The sequence below is a fragment of the Carassius auratus genome, unplaced genomic scaffold (assembly GCF_003368295.1).
Source record: "Carassius auratus strain Wakin unplaced genomic scaffold, ASM336829v1 scaf_tig00016998, whole genome shotgun sequence".
Taxonomy (NCBI): domain Eukaryota; kingdom Metazoa; phylum Chordata; class Actinopteri; order Cypriniformes; family Cyprinidae; genus Carassius; species Carassius auratus.
The window spans coordinates 38,282-59,977 of NW_020524729.1; the positions used below are offsets into that span (position 1 = coordinate 38,282).

General features: G+C 41.2%; 1 protein-coding gene across 2 annotated transcripts in view; it reads left to right on the forward strand.

Annotated features, from left to right (window-relative positions):
- LOC113075385 (B-cell receptor CD22-like) overlaps positions 1–20,918 on the forward strand; it is a 50,376-nt gene extending 29,458 nt beyond the window's left edge. The window contains exons 4-14 of one of the 2 annotated variants that reach the window (XM_026248084.1): positions 14,154–14,426; positions 14,499–14,633; positions 14,825–14,995; positions 15,491–15,772; positions 16,095–16,337; positions 16,423–16,545; positions 19,022–19,123; positions 19,451–19,507; positions 19,680–19,766; positions 20,107–20,166; positions 20,311–20,918. In XM_026248084.1, coding sequence (XP_026103869.1) covers positions 14,154–14,426; positions 14,499–14,633; positions 14,825–14,995; positions 15,491–15,772; positions 16,095–16,337; positions 16,423–16,545; positions 19,022–19,123; positions 19,451–19,507; positions 19,680–19,766; positions 20,107–20,166; positions 20,311–20,351 — 1,574 coding nt within the window. In that variant the 3' untranslated portion in view covers positions 20,352–20,918. The remainder of the gene's footprint in view (positions 1–14,153; positions 14,427–14,498; positions 14,634–14,824; positions 14,996–15,490; positions 15,773–16,094; positions 16,338–16,422; positions 16,546–19,021; positions 19,124–19,450; positions 19,508–19,679; positions 19,767–20,106; positions 20,167–20,310) is intronic. The other variant, XM_026248085.1, reaches the window with a different exon arrangement.
- Positions 20,919–21,696: the final 778 nt, after the last annotated feature.

The following is a 21,696-nucleotide window of genomic DNA, read 5'->3' on the forward strand; positions in this document are numbered from 1 at the left end:
TCCTGTCGCAATGCTATTTTAAGGAGCTGTAAACAGACTGCGCCATAGACCAACTCAAACCTAGTCTCAAGTCAATGGCGCAAATTGTATTTATTTATTTAAAGAGCGAGTTGGTAGAAAATGAACCTCTGGGCGGGTTCACAGTGCGCGCTGACTTTGCTTATTGCACACAGGGATGCGCATCACACAAACATGCCAAATATTAAAAACAAAAAGAATTACGGTGTAAAAAATTGTGTAGTCTACATAAATATAAAAATGTAATGATGGATAGTCATTGCATGTATTAGAATTAGGCTACCTATTTGCAATTCAGCTTATTACTACTTATGATGAATGAAATTGGTGAATTAATGGAACAATCATGGCAATACACACACATATATACAGGGCCGTATCTGGGGTTTGCGGGGCCCCGGTGCAGGTTGTACCAGTGGGCCCTGTTTGAAATTGTTTAAATTGTTTTGTATGTTTGTTCTATTTATTTACCTATGCTGTTTACACAATGTTTAAGTTTTTTTCAGGTTTGTAGGTGTCCAGGTACAGAACCATAATAATCAAATGTAAAATAGCACTGTATAGTCTTTACTGTAAAAAATTCTATATACAGTCAAACCAAAATTTATTCAGACACCTTCAACATTTCTCAAATTATCACAGTTTTTTAATTTGCTATAGTTTATAAAATGGTGATAAAATATGACAATAACTGTGTCAAGTTATACTGTGTCAAACAAATTCATCTTGATAACATCAGACAACTTTGATAGAAAGTTATTTAATGATGTACAATCATTCAAAAATTCAGACAACTGTTAGTATGACAATATTTACACAACTATCTATACTTTGTTGATCAAGCAATGGCATTTTTTTTTTTTTCGGTCTGTGGTGTAAAAAGGTTGCATTAGCAATTAAAGAAAAAATACTTAAGCAAAACATGGTCAAGTCTAAGAGTCTGAATAATTTTTGGTCCCAAATTTGTTTTTTAAATTTTACTGGTAGTCCACTTTATAAAGAATTTTTGTGTATAATCGGGTGAATTGCCCTAATGTGGGACAGTTTTCTTTGACATATTGCAGTGTGTAACCAAAACATTAAATTCACAACCAATACCATTTTAAAAACCCCAGGATGCGTCCAAAATAAATCAAAAGAGAAAAAGCAGATAACACATTCATAAATTAAATGATATACATATTAGTGCTCTTAGTGCAATTCGTCTGAGAAAATTTGGGAAAATGTGGGACACTGATAATAAAAGGCCAAAATCACCTAGTAGAATAGTCAAATTTTAAAGTTACTGTAAGTATTTATCTGGATAAAATATGATAGATTTGATGCATTTATTATAAAGACGTTAAGCAACTATTATCATAGACCTGTGTTGTGTTGTGTTCCTAATTAATAATTCCTGACTGTTCTCTAGTTCAACAAACACATGCAACCACAGCAGGCATAACCTAGGCCCATTTGAAGGCAAAATATAAAACCACAGTTGAGACTTTGTGTTAAGTTAAGTTTAACTTTAGGCTAGTCATGATCCGGGTTCCTCCTTTCTCTGTCCCCCTCATGTGGTCATCCTGCACACTCTTTCTCTACACCATCACTTTAAATTCATTAGTCCCAGCTGTTCCCACTTACCCAATCCTTCCACCTGTTTCCCCTTTTCCCTGATTCCTCCTGCTATTTCTACCTCCGCTTTCTCTAAACCTGTTGTCAGTTTATTGCAGGCGATCAGTGCTGAAGACGCATCTCTTACCTGCTGAATCAAGTGTTGTGTTGTCCTGTCTCGTTCTGTGCGGTTTGTCTGGAAGTCATTCCCCTTCACGCTCCTTACTGTGCTCTACCAACTCTGACGCTGTGGTCCTGAATGGATGCGGTGTACAGCCTTCAAGCGGCGGTCGAGCTCCAGGGTGCTATGTTGGCCAGACAAGAGCAGGAGATATCCACCGCTCGCCAGGCTGTCGACTCCCTTGTCGACTCCCTTGCCAACCACATGGCTGACCGCTCTCATCGGGTGCATCAGATTCGTCACGAGCCACCCAACACTGAGATCGCGAATCAACAATACCCCTGTCTACTCCGGTGAGCCAACTCAATGCTGCTCCTTTCTCACCCAGTGCGAGGTAGTCTTTTTGTTACAGCCCTTTTAACGTCATCCTACGAGATATGCTTAATATTTTTGTTTTTGTCTATCTCGATGACATTCTTATTGTCTCTCCCTCACTCCAAGTTCATGTCCAACACGTTCGGCGTGTCCTCCAACGTTTGCTGGAGAATCTATTTTTATGTCAAAGCTGAGAAATGCTCGTTTCATGTACTGTCAGTCACATTTTTGGGCTCAGTCATTTCAGCAGAGAGAGTCAGTATGGATCCGGCAAAGGTGCGAGCGGTCACTGAGTGGCCTGTTCCTGACTCTCGGGTTGCGCTCCAAAGCTTTCTCGGTTTTGCAAACTTTTACCATCGTTTCATACGTAACTTTAGCTAAGTCGCCGCACTTCTTACTGCCCTAACTTCTGTGAAGTAGCGTTTCAGATGGTCAGAGGCGGCCCAGGTGGCTTTTGAACAGCTAAAGACCCTTTTTACCTCTGCTCCTATCTTACACTCTCCCGACGTTTCGAAACAATTTATCGTCGAGGTCGACGCTTCGGAGGTCGGGGTCGGGCCATTCTTTCCCAGCGCTCCTCCACAGATGGGAAAGTATTGTATTTGGCGTAGGCCCCATCCGTAAATAGCTGTCCGAGGGTACGGATTCAGTATTTCCTGCCTGAAGATGAAGGCAGGGGCGCAGCCGACCCCCGTGACGTTTTAGGAGGGACCATCCTGGTGGTGGTGGGATGGTTGGAGGGGAAGAACATCCTGTGGTGGTAAGGGAGATGGAGAGAAGATGCTTGTTATTGGTGAGGGAGGAGCCCATCTTGGTGGTGGAGGGGTGGGTGGTGGTGAGTGAAGCGTTCAGCATCTGCAAACTCAGACAAGTGTAAGCACAGGTTCTTTTATACTTCTATTATTAGAACGTGATTGGACAATTGAAAAGGTAATAGGTGACGCTAACAATTGAGTCTTCCTGGCAGAACTTATGCCAAAGCTTCCATCTCAGCTAAAAGACCCAATGCTAGCCAAGCCAGCTGGGCTCTATTTTTTACACATTTCGACTTCTCCATTTCCTATCATCCGGGTTCTAAGAATGCCAAGGCTGATGCCCTTTCTCGTCTCCATGAGAGCGCCAGGAGGCGCTTATTGAGGGAGGGGGTACTGTCATGATCCGGGTTCCTCCTTTCTCTGTCCCCCTCTTGTGGTCATCCTGCACAATCTTTCTCTACACCATCACTTTAACTTCATTAGTCCCAACTGTTCCCACTTACCCAATCCTTCCACCTGTTTCCCCTTTTCCCTGATTCCTCCTGCTATTTCTACCTCCGCTTTCTCTAACCCTTCTGTCAGTTTATTATATAAAGGCAGTTCATCATTGAATTCAGTGATGTCATCTCTGTTCAGTTAAATAGTGTCTGTGCATTTATTTGCAATCAAGTCAACGATATGGCTGTAGATGAAGTGAACCCCAACTAAGCAAGCCAGAGGCGACAGCGACAAGGAACCAAAACTCCATCTGTGACAGAATAAAAAAAAACTTGGGAGAGACCAGGCTCAGTTGGGGGGCCAGTTCTCCCCTGACCAGACGAAACCAGTAGTTCAATTCCAGGCTGCAGCAAAATCAGATTGTGCAGAAGAATCATCTGTTTCCTGTGATCTTGTCCTGGTGGTCCTCTGAGACAAGATCTTTACAAGGGATCTGTATCTGGGGCTCTAGTTGTCCTGGTCTCCACTGTCTTTCAGGGCAGTAGAGGTCCTTTCTAGGTGCTGATCCACCATCTGGTCTGGATACATACTGGATCCGGGTGACAGCAGTGACCCTCTGATCTGGATACAGACTGGATCTGGTGTCTACGGTGACCTCGGAATAAGAGAGAAACAGACAAATATTAGCGTAGATGCCATTCTTCTAATGATGTAGCAAGTACATAGGGTCATATGGGAAGTGTTTCCGGTTCCCGTTTACCTAATTAATGCAGCCTAAAAATCCTTTAACGCATTTGGATATTAAAGGCATATGAGTATGTTATGTGTAAGCCAGGTTAAAGAGATGGGTCTTCAATCTAGATTTAAACTCCAAGAGTGTGTCTGCCTCCCGAACAATGTTAGGTAGGTTATTCCAGAGTTTAGGCACCAAATAGGAAAAGAATCTGCCTCCCGCAGTTGATTTTGATATTCTAGGTATTATCAAATTGTCTGAGTTTTGAGAACGCAGCGGACGTAGAGGATCATAATGTAAAAGGAGCTCATTCAAATACTGAGGTGCAAAACCATTCAGGGCTTTATAAGTAATAGGCAATATTTTAAAATATATACGATGTTTGATAGGGAGCCAGTGCAGTGTTGACAGGACCGAGCTAATATGGTCATACTTCCTGGTTGTAGTAAGAACTCTTGCTGCTGCATTTTGGACTAGCTGTAGTTTGTTTACTAAGCGTGAAGAACAACCACCCAATAAAGCATTACAATAATCTAACCTTGAGGTCATAAATGCATGGATTAACATTTCTGCATTTGACATTGAGAGCATAGGCCGTAATTTAGATATATTTTTGAGATGGAAAAAAACAGTTTTACAAATGCTAGGAACGTGGCTTTCTAAGGAAAGATTGCGATCAAATAGCAAAACTAGGTTCCTAACTGATGACAAAGAATTAACAGAGCAACCATCAAGTCTTAGACAGTGATCTAGGTTATTACAAGCAGAGATTTTAGGTCCTATAGTTACCACCTCTGTTTTGTTTTTGTTTTTTGTTTTCAGAATTTAGCAGTAAGAATTACTTGTCATCCAGTTTTTTATATCGACAATGCATTCCATTAGTTTTTCAAATTGGTGTGTTTCACCGGGCCGCAAAGAAATACAGAGCTGAGTATCATCAGCATAACAGTGAAAGCTAACACCATGTTTCCTGATGATATCTCCCAAGGGTAACATATAAAGCGTGAAGAGTAGCGGCCCTATTACTGAGCCTTGAGGTACTCCATACTGCACTTATGTCCAAAAAGTAGCATGATTGTTTTGTTTAAAATGAATTTATACTCCTTTATATCAAGTTTGTCAAAACACTATGTCACTGAGCTTTGGGTGGTCTTCACACAATGTGCTTCCAGTTTGATGATTCCTCCACCCTCATTGTTGAATGTACATTTGAGAGGTTATGTGATTTTGATCACATGACACCACAGCTTTAGTAACCCAGAGTTTCACTGCCATTCATGTATTTATGGGGGAGATACAAACACAAATCCTTCAGTGTCCCACATTAGGCAGTGTCCCACTTTAGGGCAATTCACCCTATGTCAGTTTATTTTATTAAGCTGTACTCACTTACATAAATGAACTAGTGCCCTGCACCCACTGGTGTCTGAATAATTTTTGGTTTGACTGTGGATTAATTCTTGTTAAAACTTAAAAGTAATTCAGTGAAGAGCCTTGAGTGGTTTTCTTGCTTTCATCTGGATTAACATTAAGGACACCGATAGACATCCGATTTCTTTCTCCACTGTTTACTTTCACTTTAGACATAACAAGAGTTTTTTCGAAGATGCTCTCCAATACGGGTATTTTGACATACTTTTGGATGTATTTGTCATTATAAGAGCAAGAAGAGGCCAGTTTAGGTGTTCAAGCACTTCTGCGTGCGCCTTGTGCGCACATAGCTGAAGTGGGCTCTTTCAGGTCTTTTTCTGTTAGCTTGTTTAAACTGCGAATTGTCTTTGTTCATTCAGGTGAGGGAAAGCTTGGTTTGGTGTTGCTGTCTGTAACGCGGCTCTCTGCGTGCGCACCGAATGTGGCGCACAAGTACTTTGTTGAGTTATTGTGTCTCGTGTTTGAAGGTTTTAAACTCTGTTGAAAGTTTGAATGGGCAAGGCTTAAAAACACGTGTAAATGATAAGGTTTCGTGACGATGAAGCCTGTTAACTGTACCGCCCCCCCATCTGTGGGCCCTTATAATCTTCACCACCTTTCACCCCACTAGCAATGGCCCTCCATATATATATATATATATATATATATATATATATATATATATATATATATATATATTAACTGACTCGTCATGCGGAGCTTTGGTGGATTTCGGCTTGTCCCGTATTCCTCGCTTGAGAAGCGTTCGGCTTTTCCGCCAACAAATTCCACCATGTAAATAGCGATCCGCATGGCGTGAGCGCATCTTGCTCTTAAAGGGAGTGGGAGATGACACTCTGATTGGTGTATTGAATGTTATGCCCATTACTTATTAAGAGAATAGGGACAACCCATTGCAACAATGCGCCCTGGCGCACGGACCGTTTTTCCGTCGTCAAAATAGCAAAAGTGGATTTGGACACACCCTGAGTGCACCTGCGCCGTTCGTTTTGTACTTTTGCGTTTAGATCGTTAAAATAGGGCCCTTAATCTACTGAAACTGCAAATAAAACAATCAATTCACTGAAAGTCTCTGATGGAGGGTACAGGTGCAGAGCACAAAGAGGAGTACTTTACACAAATTACAGTGAACCAGTAACAGTGACAATATACAGCAAGAATTTTCATCAAATAATGAACTGCTCTGAGAACACAATGAAAGTGATTCACAAGACATTGAATCATTGATTATAACAGCTTTAGATAACAACACTTCAGTCGAACCTGATTTAGCATGTGTTTTAAAATCAAGTAACCGATGATACAATAAAAACAGCACATAATATTCATTGTGAATTGTTGTCATTGTAATAATAATAATGTGTTTTATTTTATTTATATAGCGCCTTTTAAACACCCAAGAAGACTTTACATAAGATTTATAACAAATAAACAGCCAAACAGCAGACAGTCTAGCGTTGTCTCATATGTTATTTAACATGCCTTTTAGCAAGGAGAGTGCCAGGATTACTGAATTCAGAAGTCAGATTTGATTAAAACATCAACAGACTCAAGTAAAAGTCTCCATTTGATCTTGAAGTAACCTAATTTCTGTCTAGAAGAAATATGTGAGATGTTATAAAGATCTCACTTTAGATTTTTCTTACCTCTGGGAAACTAATGCTCATAAAAAAAAATATTGGATGAATTGTTGATTTTTACAACCATAACCAAATAAACCTTAACAAAGTAGTTATGATGTAAATCAGCAACACATTTACCCAGTGGCAAGATTCATTTCATTGTAGGCAGCTACAGTACATTGATAATAAGAGGAGTTTTTTTGTGCTAGTCTGTAGTCAGTGATAACATGATGAGAAAAGTTTTTTTTTTTTTTTGGCTTTTGTTAGGCTATGTCGCTGTATAACTGGGGGAATGAAACAAAATAATTAAATAATAAGTAACTTGCAACTTGTTTTTATTAAACTGATCACGTTAAATATAAATTCAGTTGTATTAATATATTTAATAACATGACAACCATATCTGGTACATGCCTAAAAAGACATGTTTTTGTTTTGTGTAGAATAGATTACACTAACAGTTGGTTCCAAGTCTATGTTGAATTATCTGAAGTCCTGTGAATAAGCAGCCATATGCACTGCACAAAAACGTTTTTTGTGTCCACTAACATTTTTTTCTTTTTTTTTTTAGTTGGTATTATATTATGTGAACAGGCAACTGAAGTATTTGAAAATTCAGTTCCTCTTCAGGAACTCGAGCTGCGTCAAAAGCGCTTTGGGGAACGCGCCCAACGTGCGCGACTCTGAATATCGTGTGAAATCAGACCAATGGAAGAGCGTGACATCACCGGCGGAGTGACGTAAGCGACCAGGAAGCTATAAAAGCACGTGCCACGCAGCTGGCGTCAGCTTCGCGTCTCTCAGCAAGCGCTCTGTGTGTGAATGTCAAACTGTTTGTCTGTGAGTCTTATTTACTGTTGTCTGTCCAGTTTAAGAGCTCCTAGACAATGCCTAAAAGCAAGGCGAAAGTGAAACATTCTGGCGATTCCAAATCGCGTTATAGGCTGTGTGTTCCTCCCTGCCCAAAATATATAACGGGTGGGGATACACACAGCCTTTGCGTGGTTTGCCTGGGTTCGAAGCACGCTGAGTCGGCTCTCGAGGGGGCCGACTGCCTGCACTGTGAGCGTATGTCGGTGCGGCTGCTTCGTTCCCGGAGGGCCCTCTTCGAGGAGGGGGCCTTCGCCAGCGTTCCCCGCGGTGCTGGTCCCGCTTCTGCTGAGGCAGAGCGGCGGCTGCACTCGTGGAGTTCGCAAGTGGACCTGGTGGAGGGAATGGAGACGGGCCAGTCCCTATCTCCTTCCACTTCTGCCAGATCCGGCACCCAATCCCTAGAGTCGGAAGCACGCTCAGCGGTTCCTTCCACTCAGGGAGAGGGGTCGATGCTCCGCCTCTCTTCCTCCGAGGAGGTTGACGTGGAGTCGCTCGACAGGGATTCGCCACCCCACTCGCCGCAGTATGAGGAGCTCTTGGAGGTGGTTACTCGCGCGGTGGCCAAGTTAAACATCGATTGGCCCGCCGAGAAAGCAGCTGAACCGCAGAGAAGCAAGCTTGATGAACGCTTACTGCGCGCGAGTCAGCCACCTCCCAGCCGGGGCCTGACATTCTTTCCCGACCTGCACGAAGAGATCTCCAGGTCGTGGAAATGCCCATTCTCGGCCCGTCTCTACATCCCCTCGTCAGACTACTATGGGAACGTAGTGGGGATGGGAGAGCGCGGTTATAGAGCGATGCCCCGGGTGGAACAGACGCTCGCGAGCTATCTGTCCCCCGGTGCGGCGTCGTCTCTTAAGGCCCCGGCGTTGCCCTCAAAGCCACTAAGAGCAACATCGGCTTTGGTGGGCAAAGGGTATGCGGCAGCAGGTCAGGCTGGTGCGTGTCTGCACACTATGGTGGTGTTACAGGCGTACCAAGCCGATCTGCTCAAGGAGTTAGACGAGGGAGAGGAGATCAAGTCCCATGACATATCAGAACTAAGAAGGACCGCTGATCTCTCCCTCCGCGCCACCAAGGAGACCGCTCGAGCGATTGGGCGGTCCATGGCAGCTATGGTGGCCGCGGAGAGGCACTTATGGTTGACCCTGTCCGATATGAAAGAGTGGGACAGGGTCTGCCTCATGGACGCCCCGATCCAGCCGACTGGCCTGTTCGGCGACGCAGTCAATTCTGTCGTCGACAGGTTTCAGGAGGCCCGCAAGCAAGCGGCGGCGTTCCATAAGTTTCTCCCTCGTCGCTCCCTTGGGGCATCTGGGCGGGAGATGCCCCAGCCGCTCCCTAGCTCCTCGTATCGCGAGGCCCAGAAACAGAGCGTCGCCTCTCGTGCTCCTCCGCGTCAGGGACGAGAGTCTCGACGACGCTCTCGGCCGAGGACTTCCCAGCCCAAACAAGATCTTAGGGCAGTTATTGAAGCTAAGAAGTCCTCGGCCAAGAAACCCTGACGACAACAACCCAGGGTTTCAGAGGGCAGCCTCTGCTGGGGTAGAGCGGTACACACCGCAGTACACGGTGCCCGTCTCCCCTCAGCACCCTCTGGGGGCCGGTCTGCCAACCCTGCCAGTGTTCCAGGGTGCAGCAGGTCCCAGCGAGCATCGCTCTCAGTATCTTCCGCCCGTACGCGTAGCGGGGCTGAGACGCTCGCCGCCCCTGCAGGGGCCTCTTACACCAGAGATCAGTCTCGAGAGACTGATTTCCTTAGTAGATTATTTAACAGCGTGGAAACTACTGCCAAATGTATCTCGATGGGTCCTGCACACAGTAGAAAAAGGCTACCGCATTCAGTTCGGCTCCGTGCCGCCAGTATTCAACGGGGTCGTTCAGACAATAGTCGGCCTCAGGCAGGGTCTGGTTATGGAACAGGAAGTGAAAACCCTATTAGAGAAGGAGGCCATCGAGGTGGTCCCTCCTCAAGACAGGGAGTCTGGATTTTACAGCCGGTATTTCATAGTTCCGAAGAAGGATGGGGGGCTGCGTCCGATTATAGACTTGAGGGTCTTAAATCGTTCAGTTATGAGACTAAAATTCAGAATGCTCACAATCAAGCAAGTTGTAGCGCAGATCAGGTCCGAGGACTGGTTTGTCACAATAGATCTCAAAGACGCATATTTTCACATATCCATCCTTCCACATCACAGGAAGTTTCTGTGGTTCGCTTTCGGGGGCGAAGCTTACCAATGTCGAGTACTTCCCTTCGGCCTTGCACTCTCACCCCGCACGTTCACAAAATGTGTAGACGCGGCTCTGGTCCCCCTGCGCATGCAGGGCATCCACATTCTCAACTATATCGACGATTGGTTGATCTTAGCTCAGTCAGAGCAGGCTGCGGTTCGGCATCGAGATGTTGTCCTCGCACATATGGGGGAGCTGGGTTTGAGACTGAACGCCAAGAAGAGTGTGCTTTCTCCGGTTCAGAGAACCACCTATCTAGGCGTAGTATGGGATTCAACCACGTTGCAGGCACGGTTGTCCCCTGCTCGTATCGAGTCGATCCGCATCTCAGTTGAGAGAGTCAAAGAAGGCCAGTCACTCACTGTCAAACAATTTCAGAGATTGTTGGGTCTGATGGCAGCTGCGTCCAACGTGATACCTCTTGGCCTGCTGTACATGAGGCCCCTACAGTGGTGGCTCAAGACCAAGGGATTTTCCCCGAGGGGCAATCTATTTCGCAATATCAAGGTCACGCGGCGTTGCCTACGTGCCTTAGATGTGTGGAAGAAACCTTGGTTCTTGAAACAGGGCCCGGTGCTGGGAGCTCTTTGTCGCCGTGTAACGCTAGCGACAGATGCATCCCTCACTGGTTGGGGTGCAGTCATGAGTGGCCACCCTGCCCGTGGTCTGTGGAGCGATCGCCATCGAACATGGCATATCAATTGTCTAGAAATGCTAGCAGTTTATCGTGCACTGAAGCACTTCCTCCCAGACCTAAGGGGTCACCATGTGTTGGTGCGCACCGACAACACATCGGTGGTCTCCTATATCAACCACCAGGGAGGTCTGCGTTCGCGCCCTTTGTACAAGCTGGCGCACCAGATCTTGGTGTGGTCCCAGAGCAAACTCCTCTCATTAAGAGCAGTATATATTCCTGGGAAACAAAATGTGGGAGCAGACATACTGTCGAGGCAGGGGCCGAGGCCCGGGGAATGGAAACTTCACCCACAAGTAGTGAAGCAGATATGGAGAATATTTGGCAGGGCTCAAGTAGACCTATTTGCATCTCAAGAGACGTCTCAATGCCCCCTTTGGTTCTCTCTAGTTCATCCAGCTCCTTTCCATTCCACCCTTCTCCAATCCAGAGCTCCCTCAATGAGGAAACTGTGCGCCCTGAGGTGGAAACTCTTCACCTCATGGTGCAGAGACCGCCAGCTAGACCCAGCAAACTGCCCGATTGGTACAGTTCTGGAGTTTCTACAGGCTAGGCTCTCTGCAGGGTTGACCCACTCCACGTTGAAGGTTTACGTGGCGGCTATTGCGGCCTACCACGCCCTTCTCGATGGCCAGTCTTTGGGAAGACACCCCCTAGTTACACGTTTCCTCTGCGGTGCGCTGAGGCTGAAACCTCCAGTACGGTCCCGTATTCCCCCGTGGGACTTGGTTGTGGTGTTAGAGGCAATGTGCAGACCCCCATTTGAACCTATTCAAGATATCTCAGACAGACATCTCACACTTAAAACCTCCTTTTTGTTGGCTATCACCTCTCTGCGGAGAGTAGGAGACCTTCAGGCCCTCTCTGTGGCCCCTACTTATCTTGAATTTGCACCAGGTATGACTAAAGCGTTCATATACCCTCGAGCGGGATATGTTCCTAAGGTTCCCTCTGTTACACCACAACCTGTCATACTGCAGGCCTTCTGTCCTCCTCCCTTTCGGGAGCTCGACCAGGCGAAGCTAAATTGTATGTGTCCAGTTAAAGCGCTGGACGCATACGTCCACAGAGCTGCCCTGTGGAGAAAGACCGATCAATTGCTCATATGCTACGGTCTCCCCAAGAGGGGTTTTCCTGCTTCTAAGCAGACTATCAGTCGTTGGATAGTTGAGGCTATGAACGCTTCCTATGAGTCCTCTGGTCGTCCCCCGCTGTCGGGAGCCAAGGCTCACTCTACTCGGGGTATGGCGGCCTCCAAGGCCTTCTTAGCAGGTGTATCCATGCTGGACATCTGCAACGCTGCGGGATGGTCCACGCCCTCCATGTTTGTCAAATTCTATGGCCTAGACATGCCAGTCACTCCAGGCGCTTCAGTCCTCCTGACCTAAGCTGTGCTCTTCGGATACACACTAGGCAGGCGTTTGGTAGTCTGGCGGCGTTGGTACTCGTTCCCCAAAGCGCTTTTGACGCAGCTCGAGTTCCTGAAGAGGAACGTCTCTAGGTTACGTATGTAGCCCTAGTTCCTCGAGGGAACGAGACGCTGCGTCTCGGAGCCATACCCCTGGCACCCCTGCCGGCACTTGCTGGTACTCGAAGCTGACGCCAGCTGCGTGGCACCTGCTTTTATAGCTTCCTGGTCGCTTACGTCACTCCGCCGGTGACGTCACGCTCTTCCATTGGTCTGATTTCACACGATATTCAGAGTCGCGCACGCTGGGCGCGTTCCCCAAAGCACTTTTGACGCAGCGTCTCGTTCCCTCGAGGAACTAGGGTTACATACGTAACCTAGAGACGTTTCTTTCTTTCTTTCTTTCTTTTTCAGGGTAAACTGTGTTTTATTTATTATTATTATTGTTGTTGTTATAATTTTTTATATATGTGTCTAGAGACATCTTCATTTAAAACAACAACAAAACCTGTCACTGTGTATAACCTCAGCTGAAATCCTTCAGGTGACCCTGTATTTACAGAAATAAACTTCATCCACCTTGGGCGCAGCCATTTGTAAATTCTATGGGTCTAGCTTCCGGTCTCATTTTTACCTGTACAAAACAGTTTGTTTTGCTGTTTGATATTGACAATTGATGTGTCCTATCATATTATTTTAATCTGTTATCTTAATTATGGACACACTGGTTTGTACTGCAAACAGTTTTACAATTTACTGCATGTTGTTATTCTCTTCGTTATTTACCTATAGCGGGTAATGAAACGGAAGTCTCAACCAATAGGCTCCCGCATTTAGGAAAAAGGTGGATAAGCCTTATTGATTCTTTGTTTGGTGAGAGCACCACCTATTGGCCAGAAATTACGCCAGTTTTTCCAATGTTCGGCCTCTTTGCCATTTTGAATTTTAGTAGAAAATTCTGAGCTTGCACAACACTTCAGTAAATGGTTTGTCTCTTTGATTTTTGTTATAGCTGCGGCTTGTTTGGCTCTGGGCTATTAAACTAAAAGTTGTGAATTTAAACCCTTCCTTGGGTGCTCTCTGCTCTTTGTTGTCTTTTAAACCTTTGTGCTGAATGTTGACGCTGTAATTGGTGATTACAGCTGTATTTCATTTACTGTGAAATCAAGAAGCTCTATCAGTAAGACAATATCTTCAAAATTTTGCTACAAGTTTGATTGCAACATAATTATTGCTGTATCTCAATTTGACAGTCACCACTGACAAGCTACTTCTAAATATATTGTAGAAACCAAATTTTCAGTAAAGCTGTTTTGAAACGATTTTTATCGTGAAAAGTGCTATTTAAATAAACTTAAATTGAATTCTATAGTAAAGGTTTCACATCTCTCATTGACTTCATATGTCCAGATATTCCCAAACCAACTCTGACTGTTGAGCCACAGAGTTCATTGTTCACTGGAGACTCAGTTACTCTGAGATGTGAGGTGAATCAGTCATGGGATGAATGGGAGTTTATCTGGAGAAAAGACTCAAACAATGAATCTACTGAAGCTGCAACTAAAACAATAAATTCAGTGATAGTCTCTGATGGAGGAGAGTACAGGTGCAGAGCACAAAGAAGAGGACTTTACACAAATTACAGTGAACCACTAACAGTTACAATATATGGCAAGTATTTTCATCAAATAATGAACTGCTCAGAGAACACAATGAAAATAATTCACACAATGCTGAATCAGTTATTATAACAGCTTTAGAGTCTAACCTGAATTAGCATGTGTTTTACAATCAAGTAACCGATCATATAGTAAAAACTGCACATTATTTTCATTGTGAATTGTTGTCGTTGTACAGAAAGACCAAAAGCCAAAGTGAGCATTAAACCCGATCAACATGTATTCAGAGGAGAGACAGTCACTCTCAGATGTGACATTGATGGTGAAGGAGTCTCTAGCTGGAAGTACAGCTGGTATAAAGACGGTTCAGACAGTGTTTTCAGTAAAAAACAGGATCACACATTCAGTTCTGTTACTGAGTCTGTTGCAGGTAAATACTCCTGTTATGGAGCAGAGATAGGAGGATCACGAACATCAAACATCAGTGATGAAGTTACACTGACAGTATCAGGTAAGTTTGATCATCTCTTCATAAACACACACAAGTTTAACATGTTATTAATGAGTGATTTCTGTATTTCAGATAAACCCAGACCAGTTTTAAGTGTTTCTCCACAGAAGTGGTTGACCGAAGGAGATTCAGTGACTCTGATCTGTGAGGTTAAAGACTCCTCTACAGGCTGGGCATTCAGCTGGTTCACTCGAACTGCTTCATCAGGTAAGATATAATGTGCTTCATGTGATAATATCTGAGTGAACTGGTTTCATCACAAAAATTATAGAGATTAAAAATCAAACGCATAAACTAGTCTTAATAATACTGATTATACAGATAAAGGTCATTTAAAAGTCTCATGTAAATATAACTAATCATTTCTTGAGGTAACTCTAAACTTTCACTTTATACAGATTACAGAAATCGTTATAAGCTGCTCTCAGACAGCAGCAGAGGAGCTGGAGGAAACTACACGGTCAGTTCTGCTGCTCTAAATCACACAGGAGTTTATGTGTGCAGCGCAGAGAGAGAAAAACCAGTCTATAGCACACACTACAGCAACGAACAACCACTATGTGTCACTGGTGAGTTCAGACTGAATCTCTGAATGAAATGAGACTCTCCTGAAATTTTACTTGATCTTTTATGTGCTTGATTTGTTATGAAATTTTATTCTGTCGTAATACAAGGTTACTACTGAATTGTGTCAATGGAGAAAGATGCTTTTTCTTCTAGCAGAGATTAAAACAACGGTGGAGGAAGGGGGAAGCAGCATCTCGGGGTGGCACAGACATTTTCATTATTTCAGTGTAATAATGAGTTTAACAATAATGTAATCGACTGACTGAGATAATGGTGGATTAAATATAATAAAAAATGTAATAATAATGGTTTCTCTGAAGGTTTTTTCCTCCAGAACTAACAATTCGTGAAGTTGTCTCAGTTGTTTTTGGTTTGCTTGCTGATGGCATAATTACAAAAAATTTACAAATATGTTATTTTGTTTTGAAACAGTGTAGAGAGTGTTAAATCAATAAAACAGTTTTGACTTGATTTCCAGACTGTAATTGTCTTCTCAGGTGTTTCTCCTCCAGTCTCTCTGATCATCAGTCCCAGCAGAACTCAACACTTCACATTGATCTCTCTCTCTCTGAGCTGTGAGGACCAGAGTAACTCTGATAGATGGACAGTGAGAAGATACAAAGACAATTGGGGTCTGGAAGATTGTTTACTATCACGCTGGGGATCACAAAAAGGATCTACGTGTAAAATCATGTCCACTGACCCATCATACACTGGAGTGTACTGGTGTCAGTCTGAATCTGGAGATAGCTATCAGCCTGTTAATATCACTGTACACCGTGAGTCTGTTTCTGTATTATTATTTTTTTTTTCATTTCTGATTTTTTAATTAGCATTATTTTAATTTACAATGCAGTACACAAAACTGTTGATTAAACAAAATCAGAAAGCATTAGTCTGCACTAAAAGTGGGTAAAAGATACCAAAAATTTTGTTTTGTAAGAAAATTTTAAATTTAAGAAAAACTGTAATCTGTATTAATATTATTGTTATTGATATTATGATGACGATGATTTTTATTATTATTATTATTAAATATGTGTTATCATATAGTTGCTATATACTATTTACTATCAGCACACATTTCCTCTGTTTGTGTAGTTGATATGATTCTGGAGAGTCCTGTTCATCCTGTGACTGAAGGAGATTCTCTGACTCTACGCTGTTTATATAAACATTCAACTCCACCAATCCTCAGAGCTGATTTCTATAAAGATGGATCACTCATCCAGAATCAAACTACAGAGATGATCATCTCTACTGTCTCAAAGTCACATGAGGGTTTCTACTACTGCAAACACCCAGAGAGAGGAGAGTCACCCAAGAGCTGGATCTCAGTCAGAGGTCAGACTGTACATCAATAAACACTACTGAAATATTTCTGTATCATTTACAGAACTCATCTAAATGTAAAATCTATGTATCTCAGCTTCCTCCACAACATCAGAATCTGATGGTCTCAATCCCATGATAATTGGAGTGACTGCAGGACTGATTTTGACATTTCTGATCGTCTTCTTGGTCCTCTTGTGGCGCTACAGAAACAACAAAGGTTCATCTTCTGACATATTACAATTTAATTACTCATTTTAATAGGTTAAGGGGGAGCTAGGACAGACAACAACACAACTCTTATGTAAATTAACATGATTTTACTATGAATCCAAAGACAATGGTTACTATTGTTAAACTATGGTAACCACAAATAAAAGAAAATAAATATTTATAAATCAGTTCATTTAAAAATAAATACAAATGGTAATGGTAATGGTAATAATAATAATAATAATAATAATAATAATAATAATAATAATAATAATAATAATAATAGGTTGAATACTGGTAAAGTGGGACAATGGGTAAAGTGGGACAGTTAAGCTTAATAATTTATATCTTTACATGGATATGTTTCTTTTACTAAAAATCAATACTGAGCTCATCAGTAGCAAGTATGTGATTAAAAAAAAAATTAAAATTCTGTGGCTATGACATCGCTTCCGGGGTGTGGCACATCATATTTAACAACCTTGCAGTGAACTGTGATGGTAAGTAAAATGACAGCATTCGGAGATAAATAATGTTAAGGTTATAAAAATAAAACAACTCATGGATCATTTGTAATTGTTACATATTTTGTTATAGGATGTAATGGTGAATCAGAATTTTTAAAAATCACATTCATATTAATCTTCTTGGAGGTTTTTTATGCGATTTTGACACTGTCCCAGTTTGCCAATAGCATATTGTTAAATTGGGACAGGGTATTGCCGGCAAACTGGGACAGCCATTCAAGTCATTCTAATGGAGGAATAGAGTTACCTTTTTATATGTCCCTCATACATTTAGTTAGATAGCTAGATATTTCAACAAAGACTGACTTAAACTATGCCAGCTCTGACACATTCACCGTGAGACACACGCAATTAACACTTTTCACACGCTCTCACGCCACACATCCATTTTCTCACGCACAGAAAAATCACGAAGCAAAGAGGACACGGAGACCGACAGACTAGACAGAGCGGGTTACTTAAGATATATACAAAATTTCAGCTCTCTCTGTTAATGAAGGTTATTATTTAATTTTTTTAACATTTTTATGAAATAAATTTAACCCAATATAAAATGTTGTGGGCAGGTGAGGGAGGGGGTGGGTTGAATTTGCTGTACCTGCACCCCTTCTTTAAAAAAGTGATGTTTATATTATTGTTGTTATTGTTTATATTGTTGTTTATATTGTTATTGTGTATTTAATTTATAAGGCCTACACTTGAATAACAACTGAATGTGTTTCAAGTGTCCCAGTTTGCCAATAAAGGTGTCCCAGTTTGACAGTAGCGCCTTGAAAAATGTGGTTTGGGGTCATTGTGTGTTTGAGGAAGAGTCATCCATCCTGTGTTTAATTTTTCTTTCTTTTTTATTGTCTATAGATTAGTAGAGCTCCTATGCTATTTATAATAGTATCATATGAGTGGCTAAGACATTTGGATCATAATAAAAAAGTATGCAGAATATAAATTATCAGAAAGTGTCCCACTTTACCAGTATTCACCCTAATAATAATAATAATAATAATAATAATAATAATAATAATAAAACATTATTACTGTACTTTTACTATAATAAAAGCATGGTTAATTTTATAGTGGGGGTTATAATGATTCATGTTCAGTATTAGGATTTTTCTATAAATATATTGTAATGATGTACTAATTTTGACATGTAGGCAATTTAAAAAAGTATAGTTTTGTTAAATCTTAAGTATTAAAATCATGAGAGCGAGAGAAATCAGGCCAAAATAAAGAGACTGAAGAGAAAAATGGAAGTGAAGGAGCAGTTCAGGAGAGAACTTTTAATTATTTTGCATGTCCCTAGCCTAAAGATTTAAACCTTTTTTATGTCAGGTCCAAAAAATAAGGTTGTACATGTAGGGTTTCAGAATTTGTTTGTTTGAGTTTTGAGATTTCCCTGTCAGAATTTTATTTTCCCAGCCCCTCATGGAAATGAATGGCAAAGACATGCAGTTTCCTTTACTACACATAGGCCTACTGAAGCTAGCTAGCAGTGTTTTCATTTTTATTGATCATTATTTTTTTAATTTTTTTTTTCAAACCATTGTTTCCTGTAATTATGAAAAGATTTCAAAAACAGTATCAGTAAAGAATTTCTTATAATTTTAAAACTGCATTAAACTTCAAAGTCAATCAATCTCAAAGTAAGACAGTACTAAAGTCTTTGATTTTGTGGTGGATGTGTTCAAATGTGATCATCTCAATTCAAGTGATGAAGGATTGTGAAAGTCTGACAGTATTGAGCACTACTGTAAGGTTAAACCTGCATGGTGTAAATGTTTGAAAAAAATTATAAACAGTTGAAAATAAACATTCATTAGAAATTTAGAAAAGTAATCAAAAAGTAATCAAAAGTAATCAGTTCCCAACAATGCTAAACTCTGTCACTCTCAAACATGTATGCATGAAGGAGATTAAACGTTGATTTTAAAACTTACATAATCCTTGTGTGTTCAGGTGTAAGATCTCAGTCTCCGTCTAAAGTCAGTGAACAGCAGAACAGCAGTCAGACATCAGAACAGAACCAGAGTCAAGCGGGATACAATACTCTGCTGTCTGGTCAGTCTTTACCTGTTAACCATAAATAAACACAAGCTGTGATTGAAGACACTTAGAAATAACTTTCAACTAACAAGACAGATCTGACTAAATCATTTATAAAGTGCAATATGATATTTGTGTGACTGACATTTATATTTCAATACGATGTAATTTGATTTTATTTCATTTTAAGTAATGGATAACAAAACATATGATATGTAATTTAGAGTGTTAATAGCACAATAGATTTTTAGCTGAATGCTTTATTAACTGTTTTCTGTGGGGTTAAATAAGACAAAATGTTCATTATTATTGCAAATTAATCCATGCATCAATTTATTACAGGAACTGCTCATATTTATGACTCTGTTGATGCAACAATTAATAAAGACTTCAGCACAGGTAATTAATAATGTTACATAAAGTACTTCTGTCATGTCGATCATTTACTAAGGCAGTAGTTATTTTCTAAATACTCAAATCTACAGGATCTTTGTTTTTGTTTTTTATTTCACTGTCATTAAAAACAAATGTCTTATTCCTTTGTTGGTGTTGTTGTTGTTGTTCACTGTAGATAGTGTTAGTGGACCTACTGACGTCACCTACGCTGAGATTGAACACGAATCTTCAGGGAAACAGAAGAAAAATAAAGAAAACAAAGGTAAACTGATACAATGGTTTAATGATCATGACAGCAGTGTAGCAGAGCTAAAGACCTCTGGGGTAAAAAACTCCTTTGATTTTAATTTCTCTCACATCAGTAAACCAACACAAACACTACAGTATTTCTCTGAACACCTGTTTGTGTCTGTTCACTGTGAAATCCACCTGATCCATAAAGGTCATTGCAATATGTTGATTTCAAGGTAAATTGGTAAATAATTAATTATGTTATTCTCTCTGTAGAAGCTGTTGAGATATTATAATCATATTGTATTTCATATCACTGTTGAGCACACAGTAAGCAATAGTGATATTAATGTAACTATTTCATCTTTTAGAGAAAACCAGTGAAGTTTCTGACACTGTTTACTCTAAACTGAACCTGGGGACCCATCAAGGTGAGTGTTAAAGTAAAAACATCAGTCACAGTTCACAAGGAGACACTGAAAACTGCATCTACAAGCATCATTGACAATCTAAGAATAAAATGAAATAAGCAAAAATGAAAGTTGTTGTTTTTAATTTCATTTCTATATTCTCAGGTGCTGGATCTAGTGATGTGACGTATACTCAGGTTAAATAAATGCCCAGAGGAGAATCTTTCAAACCCAGGATGTTGATGAGTTTGGGGGAGAAGATCTGGAGAATGAGCAGATCATCCGTGCTTTATCATCTTTGTGATACTGAGAAATTGATGGCAATATGTGTATTAAATATTAGTGATGCAATCCTTCATGTGCTTCAATAGCTATGCATGTTAATATTTAAAAGCAATGAGCTGATTATACACTGGATAAAAACAGCAAAGGTAGATGATGTTTCAGTGCTGCACAGAGTTTATTTTATTAGTTGATACCAGCAGCAGCAGCTCATCATTAGACTGAAAGAGAGACAGAATATTCAGCTCAAGGCCTTTTTCTTGAATGTTGATTGACCAAATTTCCTTTTTTCTTTGTCTTCTTAATTTAAAATGTATTTGGAGCATTATAGTAGACAACCTAGAAATAACAGGCCATTTTTAAATCATGACTTGCTGGTCTGCATAAATTGCATTAATAACCACACGCGTGTGTTCTATTTTTCCCCTAGACGTCGGTTTCCTTTGAATTGTTTATTTGGTTTGATAATAAACTGCTTTATTGTTAAATAATTTGTTGTCTGCCTCTTTTATGTTGCGGTCTACGAGCCAGCCTTAACATAAAAATGGGGCCTCATTCAAGATTTTTTTTAGCTTTTTCTGAGGGAGTATTTTTATTGTCTCTTCAGGATTTCTGTAAGAGTCAGTTTTCACTCCGGTTAGAGTGTTTTCAGCTGGGCTGTGTGTGAGCGGTCCTTCCATCGGCTCACTGTTTGTTGTTTTGTTGATTTTGTTTTGTATTTTATTTGGAGTTTTCTGAAGGAAATCCTGGGTGGGGGTATGCTTTTCTCGCGCAGCTGAACTCATTTGGAGTACGGTTGTTATGAGGTTCAGCGTTTCAAGTCACCTCGAGCCCGGCAGTCCTTTGTAGACTAGCTAGGATATAGTTTCAACAGGCAGGTTTATCGGAGATGTAAAGCTTTATATTTCTCCCTGATTTGTTTAAAGGGGGGGGGTGAAATGCTCGTTTTCACTCAATATCCTGTTAATCTTGAGTACCTATAGAGTAGTACTGCATCCTTCATAACTCCAAAAAGTCTTTAGTTTTATTATATTCATAAGAGAAAGATAGTCTGTAACGATTTTTCCCGGAAAAACACGACCGGCTGGAGGCGTGACGTGTGGGCGGAGCTAAAGAATCACGAGCGCGAGTAGGCTTTTGCGTTGAGAGCATTTGGAAGCGTTTGCGTTTGTGACATTACCGTGAGGGAAAAAAACATCCAAAACAAACCATGGCTAACAGTCAGATTCAGCGTATATTTATGATCCAGAATCAGATCCAGAGGCTGAA